Genomic DNA, 24866 nt, shown 5'->3' with positions numbered 1-24866 from the left:
TTGTATTATGAATAGTAAGCGGAAAATAATTTTAAAAAAATGTATTATCACAGTAATTATATATGAGAGTAAAAAGGCACAATTTTTACGAATTAGTTAATTAATTGCGCTGTCTAACATACTCGCACGTTTAGTCACCCTTTATTTTTCTTTATCTGTTTTATTTTAATACAGTCTTCGCGAAGCTGAATGGTTGTTTTAAATTACATACAAATCATGAACAACGCGATCCATTGATCTTTGAGACTTTGGATCCCGATCGCCGTTCAACGGTGCAGCATAAAATAATACTAAATGTGAAAAATTGTCGATGAAAGAAAACTCCCGCACGTTACGTATTGTTATATATATTAAACAATGACACATTGTGATATTTTTAGCGCAACATTGAATCGTGCGTTTATATTATCCTACCTCCGACGATACGATCCAACTGTATTATAATCAGCGAAAATTTTCTCTATAATACCATTTTAAATTCGCTGATGTAAAATATTGTATCAAGTGTGGGGGGAGAAAAAAAAAAACAAACAAATGAAACGTAATACCGAGCGAAGGAAATTGTGGGGAATTTTTAAACACCAGACATTAATAATTATAGATTATCGTGCAAGTCTGGAAGAGTGCAAGACCTGCAATGTAACAAGAGAAGACGCAGACGCTGCAAGTCTGCGGCGTTATAGGAGGACGTGACGCGTCGTTGACGGCCATTGTACAAAACAAGAGAATGAAAAAAAAAAAAAAAAAACTGTCGTGCAACGTTGCTCCTTGCTGCGTTTTTTTTTTTTCACCGTCTGCAGCATTCTCTCGGTCGGATAATAAAAATTTATCGAACCACTTGACATTGGTCATCAGGGGGCCGTGGCATTTGTTATCCGTCACAACTCCGTAATTTCGTCGAGTGAAGAGATCTCGGAAAAAAGGGACTTTAATAATCGAATGAGAATAAATGAAAAACAATCAAAAGTAATGTCACTGAGAGGGAGCGAAATTTCTCAAGTCGAAAGTCTGGTGTCAAGTTTTCAATTTTGTTTTTTCTCTCTCTTTTCCCCCCTTTTTTTTACAGTACAATAAGCCAATTGTGAAAATAAATAACGAGAGAACGTAGATAACTTCATCGAACCGACAAACGTTGCATATTTTAAATCATCGGCGATTGTGTAATATTAATAATATACATGTATAAAGGTGGAGTAGAGGGATGAATAGATAATACGCGATCTTTAAATACTATAACAGTTTAATAATTCATTATAGACTAATGATTTACTAATTAGAGAAGTAATCACGGTGTTAGTAATTACAGTGTGATATATGTACTGCAGGGACGACTGCTTCGGAGTTGAAACAGGCGGCGGTAGTAAAGAAAGAGAAAGAAAAATGAAATATACATACATATTTTTAAAAAAAGTAGGTAAAATTAAGCAGCGTATAAAGCCTACAGAACAAACTACAAAGACGCAATAATTACTCGTACACGCGTCCACACGCGATATTTTTTATTTTTTTTTTTTAACATCGTCGTCGAACGGAGGAAATTATGAAGAGTTGTAAAAAAAAAAAAAAAAAAGTGGGGCGGGGGGGGGGGGGAGGGAGGGAGGGGAGTTAATAGAATTAATACGAGACAGAAAAAAATTGGGTGCAATTGTGAACGACCAGAGTCTTAAATAAATACGAGGCTGAAACACGTGCTAACGATGAGATAATAACAAATAATAATAAACATGGCGTCATTCTTCTCTATATCCCCCCCCCACACACACACACACACACACGCTGCTTCAAACGGTGTGGAGATTACACGTACGTGTCTCATGCGAGGCGACAAAGAGGATATTATATTGATAGGAAAAACAGAAAATAGAGTCATTGTGCAGCGACGAAGAACCGCGAAAATTTCTCTATCCGATACGTGTGTGTGTGTGTGATATTCGTGCGGTCGCATTGAAAAGTGAAAGGAGTAAAAACAGCCTGGCTAGTAAATGATGCTATAGCTTCGTAGTAATAATGATAATACAGAAACTAATTTAAAACCTCTTTGTACATCTGCACTCTCATCGCTGTATGATCGGGATAATCTTAAGAATTATTTAACAAGACTTTACAAGAGGTTTTTTCCCTTCGCTACGTTTTCCAACAAAAAATTTAGCACCAGCATTGAAAAACGAAACTGGAAAAAGAATATGCATTTTGATTCGTAAGGTCGAAGTTGGTGTAAGCTTTAACGAATATGTTGTACGATTCAAAATAAAAGTAAGATCGTTATTAGTTCGTCATTTTATAAGATTGACCGAAATCCAGCAAACCGGTAATAAAATAAAATAAGATTAAAAAAAAAATTATATTTTGAAAACTCGACTTTTTAGATGCCATTTTCTACAACTACGTTCGATATTTAGTTGATAATTCACGTTACGAATTTCAAACTCGTTAATGTTTCGGTATTATTGAAGAAATTATTATAAATAACGTACACTAAACGCGGTTAAAAATTTTCCAAACTCGTAGCAGCTGGAGGATAGTAACAATTATGCTGAATTAAATTTCTATAAATTTTCAATATTTCCCTGATTTTTCCCGCAAAAAATTTTAACATCTCTTAAATTTTTGTTACCGAATTTACGAAAACGTTGATCCGCTTTTACTACCAACGGGGTTTCAAATTATATACAAGAAAGGAGAAGATGGCCAGGATAAAAATTCAAATTACATAGTATTGCCAATTTCTAAAAACAAGTTCGGCTGAATTAACGAAGCGCGGTTGGAGTTTTTCAATGATTGTTGGGAGGGATGCAACGATAAAATAACTTTTTCCCGGTTTTCCCGGTCTGACGCCACCCTGAGCAGGGACTCGTCCCCGAGGATCGAGGAACGGAATTAGGTAGAGCTCGGTCAGGACGAAACCCTGTTACAACGAAAACGCGAGGGAGGAAGAAAAAAAAAAATAATAATAACAATAATAATAAAGAGAGTTGAAAAGGCGGAAATTGGCAAACGCCGGAAAATTTTTTCCCTGGAACGAAACTCGGGTCCCTGAGCGAAATCTGCGATTCGACGGTTGCTCGAGGGACGGGAAAATTCCCGTGACATCGTTTTTCTGGGTCGTAAGCGTGTTAGAAGATTAGGGCAAAGAGTCGTTTCTTGCGATAGCATTAAACACTACGGCCTTTTATTTTATCAGAGGTTAATTACGAAACGTTGATAAATTGAAATTCATGTGATAAATTACTCTTCCGAGGGTTTTGAGAGTGGCTGCGTTTTTCCCCCGTTGTTCCCTTTATCGAATGCATTAGAGACTGAAAAACGTTTTGCTGCTATAGCCGCGTGCAACAGTTGTATATGGTGTGTGTGTGTAGGATAATAAATTGAATAAAAACTTTATCACCGCGTAAAAAAGAATTTTAAAAAGCTGGATGCAGCAGTTGTTATAATCATCTACTCGTACCTTTAAAGGATCTGTTCGTGGTTTAAATATCAGGTTCTTCGTTTATTTGTACAATTTATTTCCATTAAATTCTCTTCAATCTTTTCCAAACACTCGACGCTCAGTTTGAGATCTTTGACCCCAACGAACCGCTTTTAGATCTGCTGTAGGTCAGGTCAAGTTGGCTGTCGGGTTAGCAACAAATTCACCACGTGCTTCGGGGGGCGCTGTTTTTAGACTAGCAACGAACGTCGGCGATACATTATAACATTATAAAATTATACTGCATTTACAGGAAGTGATACCTGTACATGAAATTGATTTTCCGAATTCGTCGTAAAAAATTAACACAATATCATCAACGTTTTTCTCTTTCTCCTTAACGTGCGATAATGTAATATCTTCAATACGCAAAATGAATACCCAAATACTGCAAGAAAAATATCTCCCAGCGTTGCAGCACACATCACCACGACGTGTAATATCTCTCTGACGAGCACCGCGAGGAGTTTGTATATCATAACGTGAATAGAATTACGTATCATACACGATCTATTTCGAGACTTCCGCAAGTCAAAGAAATACTTCCCATAAGTTTACACGTTTTCAAAAATCACTCACCGTGTTCAATTTAACGGAGCATTTGTTTTTTTTTGTTTCTTTTCAATTAATTTCTTTCCTTCGGAGAAGCAAGAAAAGCATAATTCCTACATTTCCTACCGCATACAACGCGACGAAGATTGATAGAATGCAAAAATTTATCCAAAGTTTCGTTTTTTCTCTCCGCATCGAATGTTCTCTTCTTATTTTTTTTTCCTCTCCTTTTCACAGAGTCCAAAGAACCTCACCTCGTTCTCCTTTCTCTCCTAATTTCTGCCTTGTGTCTCTTTTTTTTATTTCATTTTTTTTTTTCTTTAATATTTTTTTTTGCTCCTTCTACTTCCTTTCGCATTATTATAACAGAATCTATGCCTCGGCGCGGGTTATACATTATACGTATGCCTATGACTCATCGATTTCTCAACAAATTTTCGAACGCGCATGATATACTAACAATCGGCTTAGCGAACGCGAATCGCGATGTCAGAGGAAGGGAAGGCAAGGCAAGGTACGAGGAGCATGCACCCAGCAGTGGGCGTTTGTTTCTTAGTTCGTTCACTCGTTTTATAAACGCTCGCGTAGGTTAAAGAGAAATCTTGCGACTGGAATGAGAACAGCCACCAGTCAGTCAGTCGCTCGGTTATCCTTATGTACGTACGTACGCACACATGAGAGCGTATAATACAGTATCCGCTAACTGTTATAACTTACGGAGGGGCATCGAGTCGCCATTTTGTACAACTCCGTTCGTTCCACCTGCGGAGCATTAAATTTCTTTTTTTGTTTTTCAACCCCGCCACATTTTTTTTTTTTCGACTTCTTACATCATCTGTACTTCATTTAATTCTTTTTCTTTTTTTTTTTTTGTCTTCTTTTTGGTTCCTTCTATTTCCAAGCGAAACGGAAGTAGGAAGAAAACTACACGCGTATATAACGAAAGATGGATTCGAAATTAAAAAAAATTCCCCAAGTTTTATACGGCGAGGAATGGCGAAACGTCGATGAAAAGAAGAAAAACAGGGGGGAGAAGTCTAACGAATGATATACTTCGAAATGAAACTCGAAAATATCATCCAACAACCTCATTTGACGCTCTGTTTTTTTCTCTTTATCTCATTCTCGTACCGTGTTCGGTGTATCTAAAAGATGTCGCGGTTGCATTTAATTTCATCGTTGAAACGGTCGACATTTTATTTAAAGCAAATGTATTTTCGTACACACGAAGTCTCTTTCTCTGCAGAGAGACGCTCAGCTGTGTTGCGACGGACGACTTCTCTCGGTCTGTTAATGCCGCTGCGGCACAACGACCAACGAAGCAGCAGAAACCAGCAGCAGCAGCTAGTCAAGAGTTCAGTGACTGGCACAGAAAACGACGCCTGACGATCTCCTCGCGAGACGACTGCAAATCCGAAGATACGTTACACAAACCTACGCATATGCATCGAGAGAAAGGAAGAAAAAGAAAAAGAAAAAGAAAAAGAAAAAGGGGAGGGGGGGGGGAGAGAGACATTGTGCCATAAACTCGATACGGATTAAGAGGAAAAATTTATATCGACGAGTGAATGAATGAATGAATGAATGATGTACAGGGAAGCCGGTAATCATCAGCGCGAAAGACAAGCAAAGTCTTCTTTTCCGATTTTTATTTTACAACAAACAAACACACACGGAGAGACCTTCTAATATCTCCGAGTTACCCGATACATCGCGGTTGGGTTAGTTGGAGAGTTTGGCGAAAGGTTGAACGAACTATTGACCACCAGAGAATTGCTTAATCTACGTGGCGTTAGATCGAGCGCGTAAAGATTAGTAAACAACCGGCAAGTTTATCTCTTTATAAGTATATATCGTCAAGTTCCTCATTCGTAGCAGCTGCGTGTAACGTTGAAAGACGTCACACTCTACGCGTTAATATCTGTATTTAGGTGACGATAAAAATCGATCCGCGATACAAGTAGGTACGTAAAAATTGTAAGTTACACGAGTATAATATTGTACTGTTTTTTATGCGATTTTACGCCAGCTGGGTGCGCCAAATGATGAGGCAACTCACTCTCGAGTGTGTGACGTCAAAGGCTGGATCGGTTTTTTTCGTTCTTTCTCTGCTGAGATACCTGGCTCATTTTTTTTTTTTTTTTGTTTTGTTCCTTCGTTTTTCATCTTGAAAACCCAGCTTTTCTCAGCGCCACACGACGATAGAATTCAGAGATCGAGAATAAACGCTTCGCTTCTTCTCACAAGCATGACCGGTCAATGAACGACATATAACATCTGGACACTGGAAAGTCTTTCCTACACCACATCCATACGCGTTACAAAATTTTACTCTCTGCGTCGATAAGAGCCGTACGGAAACACGGTTTTTTTGTTCTCTTTATCTTCTTCTCAATCTTTATATCGCGTTAGTAAATTTTGCGCTTCTAAAGTAAGAACAATGAAACGAGAATCATCGAAATGGCAAAAACAGGACGTCAATTTATTGTCAAGAAATAGTACAATCGAATTTCGCAGATGATAATGGAATTTCAATGACAACGGGACAAAAGTTTGTAATATCCGAATTGTGACAGAATCTGCTTCAAGGATTCACCTTCGTTGCAGCAACACTGAACGCCGAAATGGTTTATTTCGGACTCGGAAGCAAGTCTCTCGTCAAGGTATTTCCTTTGTCTCTTTTAAAGCAGGCCGGGAGACTCCCTTTAAGCCTGGCAACTCGGGGCTTGCGCAACAGCCTCGGTTGGTTTAGGAGGCGGCCCTTTGTCCTTCGTATTCGTGGCACCGTCAGCCATGAGCTTCCGTTGTTCGGCAGCCATATACAGGCACGTACCGACTAACCCACATCTGCTCCGAAATCATTTATAAGAGAAACAAACGAGGAGCGAAGGAAAGACAGTCGCAGATATTTCGCGTAACCTTACTATCTCCTAGTTACAAAGCTCTCCGTCTCTCTTTCTTTGCCCCTTTTTACAATTTCGTCTTTCTTACGAGGTTCAAATTAATAACGTTATAATGCAGCGATACGTTGTTGTGAGGAAAACTCGCTGTTTCCCAAATTTGGAACTGCATCCCGTCAATAAACTAGTGATTTTTCGTTAAACGTACACTTTTGTTATCGTTACCAACTTCAATCGAAAGGTTAAGGCAATGAAACATTGGGGAGAAAATCCCTATTTTCTTAATTTCTTGATAATACTCAAGGAGATAATTGTTTTCACGTCTTCGCTTCGTGAAGGTTTACGAAGTATTAAACAATCCCAAAGTAGCGAAATAATAATTTAACCTCGACACGTTCCGTTACAATAACGTTACCAACTTCAACCCAACGTTATTTTCTTTCTTTCCTTTTTTGAACTTGGTGGAGTTTTTTGACGAGCGTCCGACAGCGATCGTAATCGCTTCGGGTATCGAGACAAGCCATTATGTTGTCCGTCAACTCCTTAGATCGGCGATACTTGACGAATAGCGAGTCTTTCTGCGCGTTTCGACAGTTTTTTTTATTCTTCCCCCGCAAGGTGTGAAAGTCGGAAGAAGAAAAAAAATAGTATAAACGGACCGACTCGCGTCGGCCGTCGCAACGTTACTATTGATTCTTCAAAGAAATTTCTTTATCATCGTCACGTTCTTTACATCTTCTTCTTCTTCTCTCTTTCTCCATATTTCTCCATCGCATTGACAACAATTGTATGCACCCTCGCACACGCAAATAGAACAAAGGCAATTTATTTCTTTTCTGCCTTAGATAAGCTTCTCGGAAATTTTGCAAAGAGGAAAATCAAAAATAGAGATAAAGGCAGGGGGGGGGGGGGGGGGGAGCGAACTTGATTCGCGGAAGACGGAGGCTCGTTCTAACACGTAGTCAGTTGTTTGGCAACAATTGCTACCGGTGTGCCGGTCTACTAAACATCGAAGATTATGAAGTTAGTAACGTTTTATTGCAAACGATGCATGTTTGGGAAAAATCGTTACTTTAGACATTTGAGAATGTCTGAAACTTGGTTAAACCATTACAATTAACAAAATATAAATATATTTTTTGCAAAGCAAACTCTTCGAAAAATCATTACAATATTATATGCAACGAACGATGTACATAATTTAAATTTTCCTCCCGATGTATCGTTTGTCGTTAAAGTTGCTAACTTAATCATCGAACCAAACGATCCATCCGTCGATCCTTGAAACTCAAGGATTTTTATCGAGACCCGCCCCGAGATCGGATAACGATATACCGAAAAACACTCCGAACGGGAAGTGTGGAAAGGACGACGGAAATATTTAGCACTTCTGCTTACAGCAGATATCATCAAAATTGATGTATACGTGTCAACGAGATTATGAAATATAAGCAAGGCGATGAATACATAGATTCTTATGTTTATCTGAATATCTCACCTCTTCCGGACTCCTGTCGCCCGTCTTCACGTTCCTCCAATATTTTCTCGACCATCTTGTTCGGCGAGATGTTGGAAAAGTGTTCTCTTTTGCTTCCGGTGGTCCTGATAGCCTAAATTTCTTTGACTTCCTCTTCTAAACTCTTTATCAGACGCGCAACGATCCGAAGGCCGAAAACGCAGCCGATAATAGTACGATTTCTTTAAATTGTTTATATACAATTTTTATTTATTCTCCAATGTTTAAATCTTTGCACCGATACCAATCGATAATTATAATATTATAATACAATTATAAAAAATAATAGTCAGTCGTAGATATATTTACAAGAGCGATTTTTTTTTTATGCTCGGTTCTTTTTGCTTTGTTTGTTTTTGTTTTTTTTTTTATTTCTCCGAGCGAGAAAGGTGGAACGGAAAATCAGCGAAAATTAAAACCGTTTACATCAACCAGGTATTACTGATATTTATATTCTTCGGGTCTCGGTTCTGCGTTGGTCTGACGATTAAATACAAGTGTTGTAAACACCGTCTAATTCTTTGTACGTCAGATCGGTAGAAGTGGTGGTAGAACTTTTATTGTTTTCCTTCACTTTTTTTAAATACCTTTGATGTATATACCCCTTTTTTTCTGTGGATACCTGCTTACGCTGGTGATTCGTTTTTATTTTTCGTCTCTCGATCTCCTTCCGTTGGTACGATTATTACCTCGTTTTTTTTTTTATTTATTTTTTTTTTTTTACACACCTCTTCAACAAGTAGGTTATAATATATATCAGTTAGGGTATCACAGATATAAATAAATATAAATCCTATCTATTCTTCGCGTGGTTTCGACTAAATATTTGTTTGTTTGTTTAAATTTGTTGTTGTTGTTGTGGTGTTGATAATTATTATTATTATTACTTTTTAACTCTCCTTTAAACAAACAATCATCTAGTTTTATTTAAATCTTTTTTTTTTTTTAATTATTTTCGTTTTTTGAATAAATACTATCACAGACTTGGCACTGCACTTCTTTTTCTTCTCCTTCTCTCGGGTTTTTTTTTTTTTAAATTTTACCCCTCTTATACAGCTGCCGACGTATCGACGATTTTATCCGATATCAGCAGGGTCAAAACCACTTTCTCTCTCTCTCTCTCTCTCTCTCTCTCTATAATCAACCCTTTGGATCCCGACGCCTCTCACAACTATATCTCGCCTTATATATTCTTCTTTCGCCTTAGCTCTCTGTCTCTCTTTTTCTCCTTCCCTCTCTTGCTCGCCAAACCGCTCCAACAAACTTGCCGACAAGAAAAGCTGACCTCGAAATAGTCAGGCTCTCCGATAACGTGTGGTTATCCGTCTTAAATAGGCTTTCGAATATGTACTCGAAACCCCGTGGTGTATTCGTTGTCGCTATCACTCAGCCTCTCTCGCACGCAGCGGCAATTCGGCTCGGAAGCGCAAAAATTCCTTCGGCTAGCACATCGGGTCTTGTCTCGTTCACCGTCCCTCACTGCTCGGCAGTTGGTTTCCGACTAGCCTCGCCAAGATGGCCGCCCGACTACTAACCCCCCCGTTCACGCCCCTCCAAATCGCCCGATCCTACCTCCCCTCCGACGCCGCCTTCGCCCCCCCGCCCCACCCCCTTCATCCATTCAAACGCCCTCTGCAGCAACTCGCGGCTCACTTGCGTCACGTAGCACATCGAGGTTCTCAATTTGAGGCTCTTCCTTCCTTCCTTCCTTCCTTCCTTCCTTCTTGCATGACGTGATTACACACCAGACACGAGTGTATACAACGTACTGAGAATATATATAGGTTGTGTCGGCTGATGGATTTTCATCTGAAAAGTTCGTTTTCTGTCTCGTATGATTGTTGTTGCTGTTGCTGTTGTTGTTGTTTATTATTACTTTTTTTGTTTTTTTAAATCGCAATTGGTAATTTAGGGAATGGGGGTGGGGTGGTGGTGAATTTCACACTGAACATTTTTTTTAAACACGTCGTAGAGTCTCTTAATCGTGGAAATGGGCGTCGTGGTACCATTCTTTTATGCGAAATAAAGGCCTTTTTCCGATATGTTTGGCAATTTCTTTAACTTTGTCGATATCTTTTTTACAATATTGAGACACTCAATTTTGGTTAGGAAAACTGAGAGAGCTTTTTCTGCAATTCTAAAAACAATACCTAGATATCTTCTTGTTACATTTTTGGGGTAAATTTCACCCGTTGCGACTGTCATGCGATTCTACCAAGATGTGACCCGATTAGGGTTAATTTTTACCGGTTTTTCACAACTGATTAGAATCAGACTGTCGTGCGATTCTACCAAGATGTGACCCGATTAGGGTTAATTTTTACCGTTTTTTCACAACTGATTAGAATCATTCTATTGGTTTACCAATCGACAAGCTCAACTTAGCCAAAACGGTAACTTTTCCAATCTACGAAAATTCAAAATTCTTCGATTAACTTCACACGACTGGCGAATATTGATGTCGTTTGTTTTTTTTTTTTTTGTTTTTCCTAGTTCCTTTCTAGTTTTCCACGACGGCATTCAGATTCGCGTCGACGTGCAGCTGCAGGACGGCTAGGCAAGGTAACAATTCTGAATTTGTTCAACTGAACCTAACTAACAATGAACGAGCGTTGAGATTCGCTGTAGCCACAGGTGTTAGTTGCACGACGCGTTCGTCATGCAAGCAAGCGAACGTGTAGGAAGAAATCCTGTCCCGTGATCCTTGGCTGCATGTAAATGTGTATGTAAGAAGCTGAATTCACATCAGTCCTGCCGTACCGCGCATTGTGCCTTGTTTTATCCATCCCACGTTCGATTCGTGCATTATAACGACATAACATACCGATCCGACGATAGGGTGAAAAAAAAAACATACGTATAATAACGTACGTTGAAACGCCAACGTAACGCAGACTCCTTCGTACGTTTAACCATTCAATGTTTAGGAAGCCATTTTCTTTCCTTTTTCTTACAGCCGTGATAAAAATATGCGATAATAACTGATCTCAAATAATAAATCACGCCAGGTCAACGGCAGACTATTATTATTTACGTTTCGACGATCTTTCGCGACAACAAACCGCAGGATTGACGCAAAGCAGACATAATAATTTTTTTTTTGTTTTAATCAACGAGGTCGGATAGGGAAGGGGGAAGGATAGAAGAAAATACTTCGATACAGACGTAACAAATAAGGTTTTATTTTTCTTGGTAATTTTCTCTTCCAATATTGATTATACGCATAGGTAGGATATACAACATTCCGTGTCGCGTATCCATATATATATACATATATGCGAACACGGTTCGACGCAAGGTTGAGATTGAGAACCCGACAGAGCGAAGTTCTGCGATACAAGACGTTATCACCTGACGAGTGGGGTTACGCTCGCGTACGAATCAATCTATCCACCAGGTATAACGTTCGGAAATCCGAGTCGTCGCGTAATAGTTCTGAGAATTATTAAAAACAAAAAAAAAACAAAAGAAACACGCCTCCACGTCTGCGGTTGTTCGCAGCATCGGAGTTCCGGACGGTAAAAAAAGGTGTTCGCCTGGCACTCTTAACGTGGTCGAGATGAGAAACGGAACGGCGACAAATTATTTATCGGCGCGGTTTCATCAGGTCGCGAACTCGTTCGAAAACCGTTGCGGAAATACGAGCATCGTCGTGTGAGAGAAGGCGAGGCGAAGGCGACGGTCGCATCCGTGCCGATGGTCGCGTGGCATTTGTTTTGTGATGCTGCTGCGCGCGCAGCCTTCGTCCCGTATCGGCCACGTATGCCAGCGAGCATTGGCTGCGTTCGCTCCGCTCTGCCACTACATACTATATGTGCTCATCTACGACGATGCTTCGAGAACGAACGATCCTGCACTACGTGACTCGGGTGCGCCCCCCCAAACCCCTTCCCCTCCTCCCTCCGTCGCCATCCCCGCGGCCGATTCTTTTTTCAGTGCACGATGAATGCAGAGTGTGCCGATGTGTATTCACGCACGACCGATAATATCGCGCTCTATGTACACGCAGCCTCTTAAACTTTATTCACCGCCTCTGGCTGTTAAATATATATAACGTAGGTATGAATTTAATCGAAAGATGTCCACGTCAGTTACACCCGCCTGTAACACCGAGAGTCCCCGATGCGTTACCGCAGTAGCAAAAATCTTAATTATCTAAGGGGAATGTTAAATTGTACAACAAATGAACATTGATTGTGTTATTTCCTCGGTAATATACCTCTGCGCGTAGGTACGTTTTTATACCGGATGAGAAGATGAAACTCCGCATGCGAAAAAACCTCGCTAGATAATCCTCACTTCGGCAGTGATGTTTACTCTTGAAGAAATAATTCCGCTGACGCGGTATAAGGTATACGATATACGGCGTGGAATCTGTACGCTTCTCGACGGAACTTTAACGTCGTGTGTGTGTGTGTGTTTAGTTTTGTCGATCCCCCTCGTTTCCCCTTCTTCAATGCTCGGTTATAGAATATATTATATTCCTATCCCACATCCAACGATGCTCAGAGCTTAAAGGTACGTACATAATAATGTACGCGTAGATGAATCTAACGCGGAGTGTTTTATACGCGTAGCGATTTCGGGGGAATCGCAAGAAATAAGTAACTATAACATTGAACCGGAAGGCACAAAACTACCTCGTATTCCGAGCGTGTTATTCAACCTCAAACCTTTCACCTCTTACGTTATAGCAGCACAGGAGGATCTCACAATTTCGGTTGATGCACTCCGCAGGTCAACGTTTCCGAGTATTTTTATTAGGCAAACCACGCTTCCGGAAGCGGCAGAGAAACCGAGATAAACATATTATTCGATAGCGCAATGATAGTGCTCGTTCGAAACGATTCTTTTTCTTTGTTGTTATTATTAATGTTGTTGTTGTTGTTATTATGGTGTTTTTTTTATTTCGCAGCCAAGATTTTCTACCTCTCTGTTATCGGCTCCTGATTCGGCATGCTCGTGAGTCTCCAGCGTTTCTTACAGCAGGAAAACGACACGTTCTCTCCTTCGGAAACGATGTGTGCACATGTACACATGATAGTTGATAGGTGCACAGGCTGCCGGGTATGCAGCGACTTGGTCCAAGGGAACGGTGAACCGACCGGTTTAACCAATGATGAGGCATTTTAAATACACACCACCTCATGCCTACCCACACTTGTCGTTCCGATGCGCTACCTTATTCTAGGCTCACGCCAACGCCACTTCAGGCAGTTCTCAAATCCAGCGTCGGGTTTCCCCCTTCTTCGGGCTAGACGGACAATTTACGAAAAGACAAGAATTTTGTTAATTGCGTTCAAACGAAAGGATGTCGTTTCGATTTTTTCTTTCGCAGAAAATTTCATGGATAAACGGTCATTTGATAATTCTTATCAAAGTTTAATACATTTACGCACGAATTGTGAAGTATTTAAATATCGATGTGATTTCTTCTCGCTGTGAGAATTGTGGGGAGAGACCTTAAACCCATGCTTTTCAGAGAGATATCTACGAATGTTATACAGTCAGCATCGAGTTATGTGCTTTCAGAGAATTCAAGTGGAGTAATAAATAAACTTGACCTACAACGGCCAACCAATTGTTCTGTGATTCTGCCAAAAAGAAGAAAAGAAAATATAAAAAAAGTGGATAAAAATTTCACAACTAAATCGTCATTATGCATTATTACACGTGATTTATATTTCAAGGACCGTCGAAGTTCTCTGCAAAGCTCGTGATTCGTGATCATCGACCCAAAAAACCTCACAACACCGATTTTCATTCGCATCCATTAATCCATTCTCAAGATATCATGACTTTTATTTTACTTTTTGGAATTTTTTTATCTAAATAATTCACCAGGTACCGAACCGATCAAAGCCAAAATCTAATCAGTTCTAAGTTTGGAAAAGACGCGTCGATTCGAACCAAACACATTTGAAATCACATAACTCGCTCTCGACATATCGTCGGAAAAAAATATTCATCACACACATACATACACAGACACAAAACGTCCATCCCAGAATGACTGGAGGTGATTCTCTAAAAACTTGAAACGTGGAGATCCGGTGAAAACTCAATTTTTCATTTCTCCATCGAGGACAAAACTTGCTTCTTTCTCTAAAATCAGAGAAATAGAAAGTTAAAAAAAAGTAAATATTGTAAATAGTTTATGACACAATGGTTTAATCGTGGATCAAAAATGGAAGGAAACATAATATTATTACACCTATAAGGGTGCGGTAAGAAATTGAACTGCGTCTACCAACATCGATGCAAGGAAAACACCGGTATCCGTACATCTATAATCTATAGATAGATAAAATGGATGTGGATTATATTTATAACAATGTATATTTACACAAATTCCCGAAGCACCGAAGAACCAGGTTGTGCGGAATTCAAATTGGAAGACAATGAATTCATTCACCAACGAAGTGCGTTTTCGTGTACAAAACTGTGCACCTGTATACGTACCCAAGTAGATATACATATGTGTGCCATATACAGGTATATGCACGTTGCACAAGGCGTACACTAATGTGTGCGTGGACAGAATTGAGATTCTTGTTTGCGATTGAAATTTGGAATCCCGCTGTCGAAAGCCGAGTGAGAATAACAATGGATCCCTCACGCTTGAAGTAATTGCAAAAATCCACGAGGTTTAAGATGGTAACGTTAACGTATCGAAACGATGAAAGAAAAAATTAATATTTTTCACTTTTGGAGTAAGTGAAGAAGTTGAATTTAGAAAATCTCAGTTTCTTGATGGTGTATCAACGGTTTGCTAAATTTCAGGTAATCCTAAAGTTGCAAGATAATGACTTTTTCGAAATATGCATCATTACAACAACGTCACAAACTTCAACCAGATAAGAATGCAGCAGCTGCTGGTTAACAAAATTAGTTTAAAATATTAAAATCCGAGACATGTTTGTCTCGATCGACCGCGGAAGAAATCGTTTTGAGTCTGAGAGTTCTTTTCTACCTGATAAGAGGTAGAATAGTGAAAAAAATTCATTCGTAAAATCAGGATTAATAAAAATAATAAAATAAAAATCTGGCGACTAAAGGATTTCCATCTTCACTATCATAAACTCAGGGATGGTTCGACCGATTTTGGTCAGAATTTAATCAATTATTAGTTAGAAAGAACTGTGTTAATTCATACCAAAGTCATTAATTTTCGAGATATCCTCACGCGAAAAATTGATACAGTAAAAAAAAAAACTCAACTTTTCACTTGTTATCTTCTCTGCAAACGAAAGAATGGCAAATTAAAAAATGATTAAGCCAACACTGCGCACGGAATCGTTCGATGAGAAACTGTTTACGTCGGATAACAATATTATGAACTCTTTTACCGGCAAAAATCGTTTCCATCCCCCATTTCTGCACGACGATTACACGTAAGATTTGCAGCGCGTGCAAATTTCCGTTTGATTGTTTTTCTGTCAATTTATACTTATCTGAACAAAAGTAAGATAATTAAATCAAAAGAGCTAACGGATGAGATAAAAGTATACACATTATGTTACAATTCGCATGCGCCTCGGTTTTAACCCTCATTTCGACGCAAGATAAAGTTTAATTAAAAAAAAAAAAGATATTGCGGTATGGGAATGATTGTTTAATGCGCAGCAGTGGTATAATCGTAAGTCGGTAGTCATAACCTCGCATTCTATAATAGAGCAAGAAGCACACGAGTGAAAATGTGATACGAATCTGTGAGATAATCCCTGGTATAATATTCATTATCAGTGAAGGCTTACGATCACTTTTTTTCCTACGACTATCTTTTATTTTTAATAAATATTATTATTATTGTTATTGTCTTTGGAAGATTATTATCGATCACTCACTCATCCATATCTATATACGTGTAACGCACAAAGTTTGAAATCGTTACTTGTATTATTCTCATCGTATTCATATGCACATATATTATCTATGTACGTAATATATCAGCGTGATATAAAAAAAAGTATTGCACTATTTCCGTGTATATTTGAATATTTCGAACGTTCGATTGAGAAAATAATAGAGAATAATAAAATTGAAGATGAAAATTGACGGTAATTAACGAAGGAGAAACGATCTTCTGGGAAAAATTTGTCACTTCTGCTCTACAACAAGCAAGCACACCGTTTTACTTCTCGTCGGCGAAAAGACGATTACGCAACACGTACTTGACCAAGATTCGTGCCTACAAGTAACGAACACAAGTGAAGTTATTTCGAGCAATCGCTTATCTACACAACTACATACCATGCGTACAGCCAATGCGTATACAAAGATGGAAAGAGACGAAGGGGGGAATTTGACCGTCAATTTATCTACGTATAGTAAGATCTAGAACCATTGATTTTATCATTAGGTTACACGCTTACGTAGTAACAGCCTTACTCTTCCACCGCAAAAACAATTATGAAATTCTGTGCCGAGTCGCTGCTCAAACCCGTTCAAAAGATCAATAAAAAGATGCTCTTTCGAGATATCGGTCAAACTGTATAATATTGAACGGTTCGATGTTTGGTACGTTGTGTAATGCATGTTATATACATCGTATGTATATTCATAATTTATTTAACAGAGCCCGTCACAGTGCGGGAAACACAAAAAAGAGAAGACTTCACCGCGCGAGTTGACGAACAAGAAACGAGAAAGAAGAAAGGAAGCAAAAAAAAAAAAAAAAAAACGACGAGATTGTACAGATCCGTTTTCCACGCGTTTTCCTGCAGACTGGGCGTAATTTTCAACATCATTCTCTAATTTTTCTTGACAAGTTGCAGCAAGTCGTATGAAAAAATCAAATTTTCGTATCAATTCATTATATCGATCAACTTATGTGCGTGCAGTTTCGCGTTACATCGCTTTATACGTAAAAAGGTATAATTAAGTGCGAAAATCTAATTCCAGAAACAATTTGAACGTTATCTCACAACATATAATATCACAGAAAAGCGACATTTAGGAAGTAACGCGTTCGGTTCACAGAATGAACGCGCCGGGTGTTAATTTGAAACTAATCGCGGTTGAATGCGAAGAAATATATTGCCGTACAGAGAGACCACGTGTACGCAGGAATATACGTGACAATAAGAGACAATGACAGATATCCACTGCAGTTACAGTCAATATTTGAGTGGTCTTAACGAGGGGTTGGTCACTTAAGGGATCGTTGAACCATCTCATCCGAAATCTAACAGGGAATGGCCAGAAGTCGCTAGAAGTCGTTAGAAATCGTTCGAATCGTATGATTCCTGATTTCCTCGCAACTTCTCAAAATGTATAGGAAATCACGGGGAATGAGCAAAAAAAAAAAATCATGTGATTTCGGGAATCACTGAGAATCACTAATCCACTTTCCAACTAATAAGCAAGCATTTGTCTCCTGTCATAAGTGAAAAAAGTTTAAGTATTCATGAAAATGTTTATAAGAGAATAAAAAAAATTACTTCAATTTCATTAACAACCTATGTTGTTGATTTAATACCCACGTATCCCTAATCGTAATTTAATTACTGTTAATCTGTGATAATTAATAAATGTTCATTTCTCGACAGGCCAGAATAATCAATGATTTCTGAGAAATCACCCGTAATCGTTGGAATCGGTAGAAATCACACGAAATCGACTCGCTTTAGAAATCGTTGAGCCATCGAATTTGCGATTGACCGGCCCAAAGTAGGGAGAAACACACCGTGACGGACAGACTCCGGGCAATTATACTATAGACGAAATATCACAACATCGTTTTTGATCGGTGAGTCTGGATGGGGGAAAAAAAAAAAAACAAAAGTCGATAAAAATTACACAGACAAGAGAAGAAGGTGAAAAGAAACCGCGTGTGTCTGTAGCTCGCATCTTACGTATTCATGAGGAGATAATAACCGATACACAATCGGGAATTACGCAATTACGTAACAAAAATCACTACACGTTAGGCGTTCGTCGATGCTCGAGAATATTCGTTAATTTGAAAAATCCCTCAAACGCTACGCTGATGCTCGACTAGGCGACGATTCTAGACGATACTACCAAGTATCGTATACGATGTTTCGGTACGTCTTTACACGCGTATACGTATTCGTAAACGTCACATATGTGTGCACGTGTGTATGCATAACCGATGCGTGCAACGACCGAGGGAATACGCGTTCCTCTCTTCCGTTCTCACTACGACGTTTCTTGCACTCGCCGCTACACGCTCTGCCTATATTACGATGCAACGGACAATTAATTTTCACAAATTATCGGTCGGTTTAATTACGTAATACGATCTAGTTGATTCACGATTCGTGAAAAAAAAAAAAAAAAAAATTAAGTAAAATAAAATACACGATTCTACTAACTAAACCCATAATTCGGCGTAAATTCATGATCCGGAAAGATTATCGTTGTTATTACATATATATACGCGTTTATTTTTCAGATGCGATCTCTTGCGGTGAGGTAAAAAAAAAAAAAGAAAGAAAAAAAACAGGCAATCTGTCAGAGATTATTGTTATTCTTATTTCCGAGTCATTCTAACGATAAATCCGTGGCAACATTCAACGGAATTTTATACAACAGTTTCCGGCGATACGCGACGTGATCGTTTTATACGTAATAATAATATACACACACACACACACACACACACACATATATATATATATATATATATATATATATATAGCAGTGCTTTTTATTGCCATTTTTTATTAATTTTCTTTCATTTCGATTTGGCCGATTTTACTTTATCTTTTCTTTTTTTCTTTCCATTCGAATTTGCCGCACTTATGCCTGTATGAAAAATTCCTTCCATTGCAGGTAATTGACACGTATAATTTTTCGCCCGCGTTATTACACAAATATATGTTATACGTGTGTGCCTGTGTACAAAGCGAACTATGAAACATGCGCCGCGAAACTTCTCCAAGGCTGTTGGTGACAATTGACAATAATGAGTGCGATACATATACATATACATACAAACATATATATACATATATATATAGATATATATGCGTGTATACCCAGTATGCATAGGTAGAGTCAAATACGCGCTAGTTTCGCGAATCAATTCTACGTCACACTCGCCTAGATGCGGATAGAACACTGTGCACGTAGGCATGTTTACTAAACGTGTCTACATATTAGGTACGACGGTGTCTTTGCACCTTTGCGTACGTGCATACATATGTAGGGGTAGACATTTATATATATATATATATATAAAAATGTGTGTATCCGTGTGTGTGTGTATACGGTTGATCCGTTGTTTTTCACTCGTTAGAGTGACTCGTCAAACGTTTTATTTACTGTAAGTCGTATATAACGACACGTCGCTTGCATGCAATGCGTGTGTGTACGAATATAATTGACTAAATCAAGATAACGTTGTTTAAATTTTTTACTCGCATTATAATTTCTATCATGAAAATATATATATATATATATATATACATATATACACACACACACTATAAGTGTATACATGTATAAAACAAGAAGGAGAACGAGAACAACAATTGGAATATAAAAAAAAACGTTTAAAACACTCCGCGCGATGATACGCAGGAACTTAAAGCCGCGAAGGACTGTAATTGCGGTTTACTTATCATCCGGAATTCTTCCCAAGGACGAAACCAGCCACAAGTCTTGCGATTAGCAAATTTATACATATAGAATAAATAAATTTGCAATAAATGTATAATCGCATAATTTTAGCATACATATGTTGCAAGGCAAACGGACGATTGGTTTTCTGACGCAAAATTTTCAGATGTAACATCACGCGCTCGTAACGCATTCGACTCGTTGGATTTTTCCCTACCGATATTAAAGTAGAGATAAGAAAGTAATAATTGAACGAGGTTTCTTCATTACATTTCATTTAATTTCATTTCATTTATTCCCGTTTCTTCTCCGTTTATACTTGAAATATATCGTTGTTGCTGGCGCAGATAATTATTGAGAGGAGAAGAAGAAGAAAAAAAAAAAAAAAGAAACGAGAAAATAAACCCGTTTGGCATTACTCGCAAACATTGTCATCACTCCGTACGTACTCTCGCCGTTTTATTGCGTCAGAATTTTTAATTGATTTCGACAAATCGAGAAGGCTGAAAGCAAAAAAAAAAAAACCATCGAGGAAAATAAAAGAAAAAAGAAGAAAATAATCAATTCTCGCGCAATTAAGTATCAAATTTGTACAAGACATATGCATGCGTGAACGGAGAATCGTGAACGGCGTAACGTACATGTAACAGTGGGAAGTGGAAGAAATAAAAAAAAAAAAACTATAAAATTCTAAAGCATTTCATCGCGATACACCGTTAGACAAACATCCGTTCGTCGATAAAAACAAAACTTGTTTGATTTTCTTCTTTTTTTTTTTTTTTTTTTTAATTGTCAATTTTTTTTCTCAATCAAGCAAAGATTTTGTTCCACGCCACGGCGACAAGTTTTGCTGTTTCTTTTTTTCATTTAAATTTTTTTTTCATTCCAAGAAAACGTACGTACGGAACACATATTATTATATTTATGCCGATGCACGAAAAAATGAGTAGAAATAAATAGTTGTTTTTTTTTGTTTTATCTCTGCCGTTTCACAAACATGTCGATCGAATGAACAAGAGATTTTTATACAAGAGAATCAACTTTTACCCATACATTTAAATCGACGATTTTTTTTTTTTTTTTTTGCTTCGCCCATGGATAACAGAAATATATTTATATACCGATTGAAATCTTATTGTCGATAAAAAAATCTGACGAATTAATATATCTTCCTCTAAACGCGATCGAAATCAGTGTATTGTTCATTGTGTCCGTCATTGGAAGTGATTCGAGGAGTTGAATTTTGACGGGTTTGCATTTCATGAATAAATAATTTAACCAACGGGGCGTAAAACGGATATTTTAAATTTAATTCACTAGAAATCACCGCTCATCTCGGCCCGCTTTAACCTTTACAGGGCCTTCGGAGGGCCCGGTTCTTTTAGAAGTCAGCAGATAACTCGGCAACTCCACCGGACGTGTTGACTATTTATATACAAAAGCGATACCTCTAAAGAATATCGAATTTCAAGGGAAAAATGCCGGCCCTCTGAAGGTTAAATTCACCGCTTAATGGACAGAGCAATTTATACAGCTAACGTTGATATTATTTCAGTGAACAATATTTGGTTTTGGATTAGGAAAAATTGTCGCCAACGCACGCGCGGTTATAAATATTTTCGTTCGACTGTAAACAATCGTTGTTAATCTGTTTAAATGATTTCTTTTTACCGCGTTTTAAACAAGACGATCTTTTCCATTTAGTTTTGTTACTTATTTACTTTTTGTTTTGGTTTCTTAATCGACATGTTTTCCCATATATCTTAACCAATACGTTATAACCATATATTATAATTAAATCCTGAATTTTAATTACCAGTAAAAATAAATACAATTCGTTTAAATTCTGCAGACCGTGCACGGAGTTTTTAAATAAATTTCATTCAACAATCCAGTAAAAATTAATGAATTTCTGTACACGATTATCAAAAAGGAAAAATAAAGCAAAACCGATTCATTGATCCGCGTGACAGTTGTTAAAATAATAATTGTAACGCAAAAGGTAAGGAAAAAAAAAAAAAAAAAAAAAAATTTACCATACGTATTAAAAATAAGCATTGAAAAAACTTTTGTGTTACAACTGTAGGGTCAATCTTTTCTCTTTTTCCCCCACTCTTTCAATTCTCTTGGCATAGAATAGTTGAAACATTAAACACCTATTATACGCGCTTGTTTATCGCTTTGAAATAAAACATTAACCTGCAGGATCTCCACGATATATTGTTTTTTCAATATTGTGAAAATAACAATTTTGTAAACCGTAGGGAAAAAAAAATAAAGTGTTGGCAGTATTTTTCGATTGAAATTTTTTTCTACTATTACAAATTACCCGGCTGAACGCCCTTTTTATTTTCACCCAAAGACGATCGTCAGCGGCAAAACCGTGCGTTCGATTTTCGTCAAAGAACCGTAAAATTCATATTATAAGTACACGTGTAACAGGTTCACATGTGCAATAAGGTGAATGTCTAGATAAAGTTTTGCACCGGCTGTTTGGTAAACAAGTTGCGATTAACGCGCGCTTAGAAACTTCTTTGCCGCAGGTCGATGAACTTTGAGCCCCCCCCCCACCCTTAATGCGAAAAACATTCTTAACCCAAATCAAGTTGCCCACACACCCAAATACCCACTTCACCTACGTTAAACGTACATATATGTATAAATAAAAATTGTATACGTGCGGCGAGATGGAGCCGTTGAATTATTATACACGTCAAAAGAGGTAGAAAAGAATGCATATTATTGCAATTTAGTTTACGTTTATCCAGATATTGGCAGAAGAAAGCGAAGAAATCAAATCGACTTTGATGTCTAATAGAACAAAAGAAAGATAGAAAAAACATGATAAAGAACAATACCAGGAATAAAAATTAATCTACTCATCGTCGACTGTGAAATTCAAGTTATTATAATAACTAGAGTACAAAGTATTTGGTGAAAAAAGTTTTAGAACGATAGAATTAACGAAAAAATGGTGGAAATAAAATGTTGTACGTTGTAAGGAATTCTCCGTCATCTCGGCCACTTTTTTTCGTCGATGTCTCGGGTATTTTTTAAATCCCGAAGGTTTGTAGTATTATTCGGGTAAGCCGTCTATGAAGTATCTCCGATTTTCAGGACAAACCCTACGCGAGACGACACGTTTTTTTTCTTTCAATTTGTTACAGAGAGCAAGCTATTGGTTGTAAAAAAAAAGAATTTTCTAGAGAAAAAAAGTTATCATTTGTTTTTAAAGTTTCAGTGGATTTAAAAAGATAATTTTATCAATGTTGGGAATGACAACTTTTGCAATTTAAACTTGCCTGTATCACATAATATTCAGCTGCAACTCGATGAAAAGTTGATTTTGAATTAATTGTATGTTTCAAAGATTTATTCAAAAGTGTTTAAACGTTTATGTTTACAACGGTGAAACTGTAATTTATTGTTATAAAATTATGATAGTTGATAAATATCGACTAATTGGCATAACACATGCGGCGTAAAGATTGAAGATTTTTTTAAAGAACTGAATTACAGTTTACCGTGCATAGGTATATACCGGGACAATCTCTTGAAATTTGAAAATCAACCGCGCATGCGCCAAATAATCAAATCTCATTGGTCGGCGCAATCTTCCCGCAGCGATAATTCTTGTCCGCGATGCAGGCGGGCCAACCTACGCAAAACGTCTACGTTTGAATTTTCAAAGAGCAAAAGCATTAAATTCCGACCGTTCTTTGAAGAATCAACTTTCCGACCCAATAACGAATGCTTCCCAAGCCTTTCCGAGTCGCTACCTCAATTATTTGAGATTCTAACCTCGAAAATTCGTATCAACCACATCGCCGGCAGAAAGAGTTTGACAGCTGAAACTCGGGATGGCCAGCCTGCGCGAACAGCCGATAAAACTCGCGCATGCGCGGTAGATATTCAAGTTTCAACGGATTGTGCCGGTATATGTATATACACCATGAAATGTGCATTTATGTGAATATTTATTTATAAATATAACGCATCATACCTACCTTACAGGTATATTACATCCATGTGCACGGTGAATATATTGCGCAGTGTTTGAAATATTACTCATTCGAGAGAAAAGTCATTTCACTTTTATATTTATCATACACATATATACACCTCTATGCATTTCAAGAGTATGATAATGTAATGTTTATTATTATCATCATTGTTGTTATTGGTATTATTTTTATTATCATTATTATCATAATCATCGCCACAGACAACGATTCGAAGTCTGCGGCGTGTTTGAGTTCTCTCAGTTTTTTTTTTTTTTTTATCCCCGTTTAGAGGCGTGTAACAACGTATTGCGAGGAAGATATAGAACGAGTGAGAAAAGGAAAATAAACATTAGCGGAAGAAAAGAAACTGGACATTTCCGGATATTAGAACTCGATTCGTAACGTTGCGACAGGTAAATATGTGTACATATCGAACACTGGCACGCCTTACGGGATGACTATTTGTTTATACAATGTTTTTCCCGAGAATTTTTCAACGTTTCTCGTTCTCGCGTTTCTTTTTATTTTTATTTTTTTTTTCTTATTTTTAATTTCAATTACATTTTCAACACAGTCGAACGAACTTCCAACGGCAAGGCAATCCGTACGAGAACGACAATTTGGATAATGGATGTAAATTATATCATGTAATATGCGACAAGATCGTTTGGGTTTCAATGTCAAGCGATTTATCGGTATATTATTAAACAAAATATTTACCTGGCGACGAAGATGCTGAATTGCCACTTCCGCTCTCCGCAGTTTCAGTCCCCTCCTCGTTACCTTCGACCAACAACGAAACCTCTTCCTCCTGAAACAAATGATTCGGATATTTCTCA

General features: G+C 37.8%; 1 protein-coding gene and 1 long non-coding RNA gene across 3 annotated transcripts in view; one reads left to right on the top strand and one right to left on the bottom strand.

Annotated features, from left to right (window-relative positions):
• LOC124217832 (MAP kinase-interacting serine/threonine-protein kinase 1) overlaps positions 1–24866 on the bottom strand; it is a 92312-nt gene that overhangs the window by 12919 nt on the left and 54527 nt on the right. Inside the window, exon 2 of one of the 2 annotated variants that reach the window (XM_046623928.2) lies at positions 24748–24838. In XM_046623928.2, the coding sequence (XP_046479884.1) occupies positions 24748–24838 (91 nt within the window). Of the gene's footprint in view, positions 1–8416; positions 9951–24747; positions 24839–24866 lie in introns of those variants that run through there. The other variant, XM_046623929.2, reaches the window with a different exon arrangement.
• Positions 12386–16249, top strand: LOC138190916 (uncharacterized). The gene is made up of 2 exons (XR_011177017.1): positions 12386–12489; positions 13350–16249. It is a non-coding gene; the product is annotated as an uncharacterized lncRNA (long non-coding RNA).

This window comes from Neodiprion pinetum, chromosome 4 (genome assembly GCF_021155775.2).
Source record: "Neodiprion pinetum isolate iyNeoPine1 chromosome 4, iyNeoPine1.2, whole genome shotgun sequence".
Lineage (NCBI taxonomy): Eukaryota > Metazoa > Arthropoda > Insecta > Hymenoptera > Diprionidae > Neodiprion > Neodiprion pinetum.
Note: the sequence above shows the minus strand (reverse complement) of the source record. Positions and strands in the feature narration are given on the sequence as shown.